Source organism: Ixodes scapularis, unplaced genomic scaffold, assembly GCF_016920785.2.
Source record: "Ixodes scapularis isolate PalLabHiFi unplaced genomic scaffold, ASM1692078v2 PGA_scaffold0__279_contigs__length_252992795, whole genome shotgun sequence".
NCBI lineage: Eukaryota > Metazoa > Arthropoda > Arachnida > Ixodida > Ixodidae > Ixodes > Ixodes scapularis.
In genome coordinates, this window is record NW_024609835.1 from 220,035,708 (window position 1) to 220,045,539 (window position 9,832).

The window sequence follows — 9,832 nt, forward strand, 5'->3', positions numbered from 1 at the left end:
AAAAAAACACTAATATAATATACGATTTCTGTAACACGCACGGTAAATTACCCTGGTACAGGAAACCTTTTGTATTTTGTTTTTGAAACTGTTAGCGAATTCGTTGTTCTATTTTATGCGTTATTCCTCTCAGCGTGGCACCCGGCACAATGGAAATATATTTGTTAATTGTTAGTTGCAGAACCCAGGGATTCTGGGTTCAGTTACCACACCTGTCTGTTTTGATCTGCATGAACATCATACCTATGTGCGGTCTTGTATGGTGGTGCACGTTAAAGACCTCACGCCAGCAGTTGTACTGCACTGGCCAAATTGCTCATCTACAGCTGAGGGACAAGTCGTTTATCGAGGAAGACTAACTTGAGACCGTATAAACATGCACACGACACATTTGTTTTAATTGTTAGTGGTGTCAAGGTTAGGTACTGCTGCCTTTGAGCTAATACCGTTCTAGACAGCTTTCATTCTTTCAGATGCCGCAGAAAACAATATAGCTCGACGTCGAAGCCCTCGACCGCAGCGTTCTTCTGTTCTAGTTGGCCCCGCAAAGGAGTCAAAATTGAGGACACAAACTAAATTACTTGTTCAAAGTAAGTACAATTTTCAGCTATATAGGTGGCTTTAGCTTTTACTAAAAATTTCAAATAAACAATTGTTTCCTCCAGTGCGACCAGCGTCAAGCAGCCCCATCGCCAGAATTTTCATTTATTTATCGACATGCCCTCACTCTCGCTACGCCGCCCATGCGCAGAAGGAATCAGGGCCGCCCTGGTGTGCTCCATTTATGGCACCCAGGCGGCAGGCATCGCGAGTGGCATTACCATCGAAAGCTTGCTTTTATGGCCGCTCTCGTGTATTGTTTACGAGTTGTGATAAGCCCCGCTGTTTCGGGCGCATCCTTGTGGCGAATGTCGCTGGGCGCGCGACGTCGCTTCTGCTCGGGCCAACCTCCTCAAGCGCGATTGTGGAAGGGATGCCGGGAAGACTGCATCTCTGCGTGGGTTGGCCCGGAGGGTGGTTACGTGTTTTAGCTGCCACTTGCTTTCAGGATTCTGTGGTGTGACTGTGCTTACGACGATCTGCTATTTATGAGTCTTCAGGCTCTGATTGGCTGTTTAGGTGCTTTTCTTTTGTTTGGGCTATTTGTTTCGACGTTTAACTTTAACTGGTTGTAGCTATGGCAAGGAACATGGCGTCATTGTTATTTTAGCCGCTGACCACACGGATTTCCTTGTGAATCCTCAGGGAAGCGATGTCAGAAATTTAAATTTTGTATTTTAGCTTTTCTGCTGTTAAGTAGAGTGTGTTCATTGCCTTCGCACTTACTGATTGAGGACGAAGGAATTACCTCACTGCCCAAAGAAAGCAGGAAATAGTCAGTACTCAGTAGTACGTGTTTATGTCGTTTTGCCTGCTAGTTGCCAGGTTCTTAACCAGGTGTTATTTTTAGGAACGAAGGTTTGTGAAATACAGTCGCACGTATTAAGGAAACGCCGATTTTTGGAAAGAGCAGCTAAATTCGGACATTCGTATCAGACGTTAACATAATAAACATAATTAAATATGTAGACCACGCGAGCGAGTATCGGTTGATTAAAAAAATATGTATAATTACTCACGATAGGTTCCGCTTTCAGGGGTAGCTCCTTCTTCAAAGCAAGTTAGTTCTTTTTTATCTCTCCTTGATCCAATTTTTTTTACAGTGATTATTTTATGTACATTAGCAATGAGGCTGTCTGCATTGTTCGACTACCTCGACAATGCCGGTAGCTAGATCAACGGCGCTTCATTGGCAAGCTAAAACGGCAAGAACCGGCAAATATCAGTTTGGACGAACTCCCTTAGTCTTTTTCGTCAAATATTGCGAGCCACAATATTAAGGTGGGTTTTTTGTTTATTTATAGGCTCTTAATTTTCGCATAGCAATTCCCGCATTCTTGTACGCCAACGATTTTGAATCCGAGCCCGCCGCAATCTTGCCGGAGGACACGCAAAAAGACCACGCCGCCCCAGCTCATCTGACGTCACGCGCCTCAGGAGATAGGGAAACCGAACGCATCGCTCCTGCGGGGTTCCCTTCTCTCCTCGGTGCCGCGGCCTCGCCAACCTCTCCAACTCGGCGCGAGGACCGCTCCATCGCCATGCGTCCCGAGAGAACGACGAACGAGGTACCAGAGCCAAGCACAGATATCGGCCGAACATCTGGACCCCACATACTGTCATCAAACAGTTTTCACTACCTCGCCTCCGAAGAAGCCATCGAGATAACTGCGCCGACCAAACATACTTCGCCAGGTGAGCGTGAACCATCCAAGCGCGCACCTGCCGATTTCCTAACGCAGGACGGCTTCAGGCTAGTAAGCTACCGCCAATCGCAAAGGGCAATCGAAACCAGCGAAAATCAAAGGGAGAGACTGTACACCGTGCTTTTTCGACCCTCGCTCGCAAAAGTACAATTACAACCATCAAACAAAAGCAAAATCACACAAGAAATCAGGAGCAGGTTCAACCGATATGTCATTCCAAACATTCGCCTCAACCCTACAAAAAACATCATAGCGGTTGACACACCTTACGTTGAAACGAGAGACAAGCTTCTGCTAATTACCAAACCGGACAAAATTGAGGTCTATGCTTTTCCTGCCATCCCAGAAAATGCCTCCGTGGGAACGGTGCACCAAATAATCGGCGAACAATCCCTGCAAGCCGTTCGAACCTTGCTACAGTCGCGACACACCATCCTGGACATCACACGGAAAGGACAGGGCACATCGGTGTCGGTTGTCTTTCAGGGCCCAAATGCTCCTGACCACGTAACTTTGGGTTCACAGTGGTACAGAGTTTACCCGAGCAGGGGACGCGAACCCAAGCGCCAGGTGTCCTACAACTACGATCAGCAGTCTACCATAGAAGAGCCCCCGCTTGCTCCGACATCCCGAAGACAGTCGCAGGAGGAAAACAACATACGAACGTGGAGTCCCACCTTTGCACCAGCGCTCTCCGCCGGCCGACGCGATAAATCCACAGCTGCCACACAACCAAGGCTGCCCGCGGAGCGCGCCGCGCGCAACATCAGTCTTCGGCGCAAGGACGCCACAACAATCCAACGCCGAAGGGGAAGATCACTTTCCAAGCGTCAGTTTACTTGGATTCGGGGAGACAAGGACGCCCCGGGGCAGCCACCATCGTTGAACAAAGGACACAGTCAGCACTCCAAGCGCAGCAGCCTACGCGGAAGTACGGCAGCCAAAGGACACAATATACGTGGAAAATCCGTGCCGTCACCTCGCGAGCGGTCCCAACTGCGAAGAGGAATGACAGGGGGCCGACACATCGAGCCCTTCGGCTTGCCGGAACTGCCCATCTGTGGAGCAAACTTAGCATCGCACCGCGACCTACTCTGTGGCGACGTGGACATGCGCCGAACAGACTCGGTTGGACGGACCTCGGAAATCTCGCGGCGCGGCGGAGGCACACGAGAAAAAAGCCGAAGCCGCTCCACAAACAGGTCCAACTTAAACGAACAAGACGGCTCCAAAAAGAACCACGACGAAAGCAGACATCCGAGGAGAACAACCGGCCTTCCCTTCAAAGCGGCAAGTGGTCCCCACCCCATCCCCCAACACGCCTCCAAACAGGCCGACTCTAACTGGTCTTCCCCTGGCGTCTATCCGAGTGAGGGGGACCCGCCCTCCCCCACACCGAAACATCAGCCCTCCGCTGCTCCTCTTCCCCTCTTCCCTTTACCCCCGAGAGCGGACGCGACGGGGGCGCTGCCAACACCACGGAAGGACGCTCCTGCTGCTGCGCCTCCTCTATTCTCCACCATGTCGAGTATGGCTGCAACCTCCGCGCCACCAACGCAATGCAAATGCGGACACCCTGAAAATCAGAGCGAATTGGCGCTGCAAAATTACCACCAACAGTGCATCGTGACAGAAATGATTCTGCATCACAACTTAATTCCACTGGTAAGAGAACTACTCCAACAGCTCCTAGGGAGCCAAACTTTCGTGGGACGCTACCATGGCGAACACCAACCCACAATCTCAGACGCAACCCGGGACGACCCAGGAGAGGGCAGCGTGGTTTCTCCAATGGAATTGCAGAACCTTCGCCCGCAAGAAGGCAGAGTTTCTTCTCCGCTACCCAGCAGGGACAAGACCAGTAGTGCTGCTTCTGCAGGAGGCCCAGGATCCGAACCTCTCGCTGCCCGGCTACGACACGTATACGCGACCCACCATCCCGCATCGCCAACGAACGCCGAACGGTCCGGGCGGCAAAGCGCCGCCGCACGGCGTCATTTACAGGGGCAACGCGGCGGTCCTAGTGGCTGCCCGCATCCCGCACGACGAGCTGGACCTCCAGCGCTGGTGCACGCAGCATCAAGAGGTCGTGGGTGTGGCCCTCCAACTCCCCCAATGTAAGGTCGTGGTGGTGTCAATATACGTCCGACCGTCGATCCGCAACAGCGTCACCATTGGCTGGTCCTGGGTCGAAGACCTGCGGAAAATGCACCCCGATGCCCTGGTTGTCATCGGCGGCGACTTCAACACACGCCACACGTGCTGGGGATCGAGCACCGACACATACCACGGTTCGAACCTCGTTTCCGCAATGGAGGACAACCACCTTAGCCTGCTCAACGATCCGGACTTACCAACGCGAGTTGGCCAGCACGCCCGCCAGGGCGACACCACGACCGACCTCACATGGACGAACCGGCGGCGGGCCCTCTTCTGGGAACTAGGAGCAGACACGTGGGGGAGCGACCACCTGCCCATCTTCATTCGTTTGCGCGGCCACAAGATAACGGCGCCGAAACGAACTACGAGCGTCGTCTGCTGGGACGCATTCCGCGCAGAGCTGGAGCAAACACCCGTAACCACACCAGGCGATGACCCGGAAACGCACGAACTGGCCCACCTTCTACGGACAATACACGAAGCCAAAAGGTCATCTACCCAGCACTTTCAAGTGGCGGAGGACAAGCCGTCGCCGGACTTGCACCTGGCTAACCTATGGAAACAACGCCTCGACGCGCTGTGTGCGTACAGAGAGAGAGGACGAACGCCCGGACTGCGATGCCGTCTGAACCTTATAACGACTGAGGCGCGCGATTACGCAAATACACTCTCTACAGACAGATGGTGCGACCTTTGCTCCAGCTTCAACGGTAACATGAGCGGACCGCGCATATGGCACATCTTTCGCAATTGGCAGGGCAAAGCCAAGAGACGCACCGCGGCGCAGATAGCGGCTCTACGCATGCGAATCTCGGAGGAGCAGCTGGCGCTCCAGGCTGGGGCAGTTTTCTTCCCTCAGCCTGCGGCTTCACCGGATCCCACCATATACTCCCGAGACTCCGCGACACCGTCCCAGATGATCGGAGATTTCCAGGCATTGGATCTCCAAACACCGGAGCAGGTCGGCATGGACCAACCGTTTCAAATGGGCGAACTTCACGCAGCTTTAGCAAGGGCGAACGCCCGCGGCGCACCTGGCCCAGACCTGATAACCATCTCAGAATTGCGCAACCTCCCTGAACTCCACCTCCAGCTTCTCCTTGACGCGATCAACGAAATTTGGACGACGGGCAACTTCCCGAGCTCCTGGCGCGAATCCCTGGTGATACCGATCCCAAAACCGGGCAAGCCACCGAATGAGCTCACTAACCTCCGGCCCATTTCCCTTACCAGCAACCTGTGTAAACTCACTGAACGTATGGTCCTCGAGCGACTAATGCGGCATTTCGAGAGGAACTACCCTCTCCACCCACATCAACTAGGATTCCGCCACGGGATGAGCACGCAAGACATTCTCCTTATGTTGCGCCACCAGGTCCTTGACGCCTACTCGAAAGTGCAGACGAGAACGGTGGTGGCGGTGGACGTTCGCAAGGCCTTCGACACCGTCCCTCACGAGGCGGTCATCCAGAGCGCAGAGATTGCCGGAGTGTGCGGCCACCTTCTCAATTTCGTTAAGAGTTTCCTGAACGACAGAACGTACAAGATCAAAGCCGGGGACTACATTGGACCCGCTCAACCAAACAGGACCGGGGTACCGCAGGGCGCGGTCCTCTCGCCCACCCTCTTCAACCTGGTCATGGCAAGACTTCCCCCACTCCTTGAAGCGGTTCCGTCGCTGCAATTCGCCGTATACGCCGATGATGTCACCATCTGGGCAACGACGGGATCGGCGGGCGAACAGGAGCACACGCTACAACTTGGCCTCGACGTCATACAGGGCTTTCTTCGGAAGGTGGGCATGACCGCCTCGGCCGAGAAGACCGAATACGTCGTGGTTTTAAACGGGCCCCACAGAAAGACCGAGGCGGTCCGCAACCAAATCGCCCTCAGCATGGCCGGCCAAAGGATACAGCGAAAACCCTCCGTTCGGATCCTGGGAGCCTACATAGATCAAGATGGCAAAGGCACCACGTGGGTGACGAAAGTCGCCTTGCAGTGCAGATCCCTCCTCCGCCTCATCCGTAGAATCACACACCTCCAGTGGGGCACGCGGGAGAGAGAAACGCGCCAGCTTGTCACGGCGCTGCTTGAATCCCGTATCCTCTACGGCTATAACTATCACGTCCTCACGCCCAGGCAGGCGGAGCAACTCGAGAAACTCAATCGCGAAGCCATCCGCATTGTTACCGGACTGCCTAAGTATACGCCCCTCCGGGAGCTGTACGCACACGGCGGCATGAACCTCCTGTCGGAACTCGCCGAACAGGCGCTCCTCGCCCAGAGAGACCGCCTCAGCAGCTCGACAGCTGGGCTTTCCATATTGGAAGAGCTTGGCGTGCCTCCCAGTCTGGACGTCCGCCCGGCAGACGCGCACTCGCCCCCTCCGTGGGCCGCCCCGGTTACGCTTACCGACGGAAAACCCCTCCCACGAAACATGGGACCTGGAACGAGCAACTCGGAGCGACGCAAACGCTTTGCCAAAGCGCACACACGTAGCGTCGCGCACAAATCACCGCCTACGCACACCATCATCTACACTGACATGGCGGAGACCTTGCTGTCGACTACCGGCGACGACGGGGAAGGAGAGGACAGAACCCCCAAGCACGTCCAGGCGGTCGCGTGGGTCGACACCACCCATGGCATTCCGAACGCGGCTGCGCTTTCGACCACTGAAGACGTCGACACTACGCAAGCGGAACTCATGGCACTTCTCCGAGCATCCCAGTGGGTTCTTCAAACTTTTGCACCAACAGACATCCCACACAGGCTCCTACTGTTCACCGACTCGACTCGCGCGTACGAAACTTGCAGACGAGCGAGCGGGAGCCCCTCAATGTACACGGGAATAGTCGGCGAGTTGCTCGCCGCGTTCCTAGAACTTCGAAACAAGCTCAACATCCAAGCTACTATTTCCTGGGTGCCCGCGCATGCGGGCATTGACGGCAATGAGTGGGCCCACAGCGAGGCGCGAGCAGCAGTTCGCCAGATGGCATCCGCGCCGAACGCATTCCACAACTCAGCCGGCGAGGCGGCCGGCCCGGCCGACCCGTCTGTCGTCAAGGAAAGTGCTAAACAGCGAAGGCGGAGAATCCTACGGCACTTTCGTGAGGAGCGGGAGGAACGCCCGGACGAGCAGTTGCGTCCCGTTCCTCCGATGCCGAATGACCTACCGAGGAGCACTCAGTCCCTCGTCCGCCGCCTCGCGACCAACACTGTCCTATCCCCGGCGCTGCGCCATAAGTTCTTCGGCGACGATCCTGACGAGGGGGCGTGTCGCCGGTGCCGGAGTGCCGCGACGGCTGCCCATGTTGTCTGGGAGTGCGAGCGCCACGCTAGCCTTCGGAAAACAAAACTGGAGGAACTCCCAGACGAGATCCGTCCGGCGACGTATGTTGATTGGATTCTACCCACCAGTCGTGACAAGACGATCGTCTCCCTGCTGTGGACAAAGCTGGCGGAGTTCGTCTACGACGACGACGGCCCCGGTGGACGACTTTGCAGCAGCCGAAGGCGCTGGGACCAACACCCACCCAGACCGCCATGACGGCAACGGCAGATCCTTAGGCCCGCACCGATGCAGACGACAATGGTGCATTATATGTGTGTATGGTATATGTGTGTGTATATGTGTATGTATATATAATATATGTATACATATATTATATATAACAGGGCAATAAAGAACGTTCTAACAACAACAACAACATACCGCACTTGAACGCCTTTCCTTAGTACTACGAATATATAGCATTTGGAAGGTGAAAAGCGCGGGCTTGAACCTTTAGGATACTCCACCTCTGACCAATCTTCAGATAAAAACAACCTTTTTTGGAGGCTATCACCTTACATGTGTAGCTATTGCGGCATTCCAACATAAGAAAAAGCACAGAGTACTTGAAATTTTCCACAGCAATGTGTAAAATACACTCAACATATATATAGTGTATATTTTCTGTCTTTCGGCGGTTTCGTGAACTTTAGTGAACTGTAATGGATCCGATGAAGGACGGTTCATTCATCGTGATATTCTCAGTTATTATAATATAATATATATAATATGATATAATATAATATATTATAATATATATATATAGTTTTCCCAAGTTTCAGAACTTTCTCGTCTCTTCGAGTTATGAATGTTCTACGCGTTGTACGTTCTGGGCCGAATGTTCCAGGAACTTGAGACAAGCGGTGACCAAATTCAAAGACTCGCGTTGCTAAAGATCTGACGCTGTCTGGAAGGAAACGGCACCAAAGGCATCGATCTGCTCTTCAATAAATCTTAAGATGCTTTCCTGGGGCAAGGCAAGGTAATACATGCATGCATAAGTTATCTCATAGCCTTCAGAGGGCAGCGAATAAAGTTAACGTAGATGTAGTCTTTTCAGTCCCAAAAAAGCTGCATGTGTTAAAAGGTAAATTTGACTTCAAGTAACACTAAGTATCACCAAAAAGCACCGAACTAACTTTGTTCACTGTGTATGTGTAATTTATTCCTTCCCACTTTCCTGCGGGTGAGTGTACATAGGACAGACTGGTCGGTGTCTGAATGACCGCCTTCGTGAGCATGCCGACAACGTTGTCAACGACAACTCTGGACATTTGGGACTACACTGCAGGGACTTGGGTGTTCGGCTCGTGTGAGCAACTGCACTGTGCTGGGAAGGAGCTCCAATCAGCTCACCAGGGAGATTATCGAGGCAGCAAGCATCGAAGGACACATTGACAAGCATGTCAGCAGGGCTTCTTCAACTCTCTCACTAAGGGAGCTTGAGTATTTGACCAAAAGTTTTCTTAGGCATCAGCAGTGAGAATTCTTATTATCCTTCACTTTTATTTTTAATGTGTATTTTCTATTATTTCTAAATTCTGCCTTTTTATTTTTATTTTTGTATTTCGCATCTGAGGTCATAATCTTGTTCTTAGAACATAGAAAACGAGGAGGTGGGTCATTGTGCATAGAAGAGGAAGACAATAGAAATCCATGAGTTTTGAGTCAGCACCGATTGAGTACATTTTGTTTAGTGTCTGTGTTTATGAGTGTTTCTCTTGTGCGGGATTCGTCTTCTTCTAATTGCTGAGGGCAGACGTATTTTCTTAGCGCTCCGCCAAATGCGATATCTGTATCCTGTTTGGGGGGTGCTAGCCCCCCGGACACAACTCCAATCAACGAGGACAATGCCACAGACCACCAAGGGAGCCCCCGTCCAGCAACTTTGAACCCCACGGGGTCAATTTCGGTGAATTTGGAAGTTGAGAACATGGATACCGTGATAAGCCTAACCTCTGGCACCGGCGGTCCCCAGACCTCAACAGATGTGACGCACCTGCCCACGCCCAACGTCGCGACCATCGATATC

At 52.9% G+C, this 9,832-nt stretch overlaps 2 protein-coding genes across 2 annotated transcripts; both read left to right on the forward strand.

The window, feature by feature from the left end:
• The first annotated feature begins 4,026 nt into the window (after positions 1-4,026).
• LOC115312587 lies at positions 4,027-5,386 on the forward strand. The gene is made up of 2 exons (XM_042294120.1): positions 4,027-5,270; positions 5,383-5,386. The coding sequence occupies exons 1-2, from the start codon at positions 4,027-4,029 to the stop codon at positions 5,384-5,386; spliced, it is 1,248 nt and encodes a 415-aa protein (XP_042150054.1).
• An 881-nt stretch (positions 5,387-6,267) lies between these two features.
• LOC115313175 lies at positions 6,268-8,096 on the forward strand. Its single transcript, XM_040217143.1, has one exon. It carries the CDS (start codon positions 6,268-6,270, stop codon positions 8,014-8,016), a length of 1,749 nt encoding a protein of 582 aa, XP_040073077.1. The 3' UTR covers positions 8,017-8,096.
• The last annotated feature ends 1,736 nt before the right edge of the window (positions 8,097-9,832 follow it).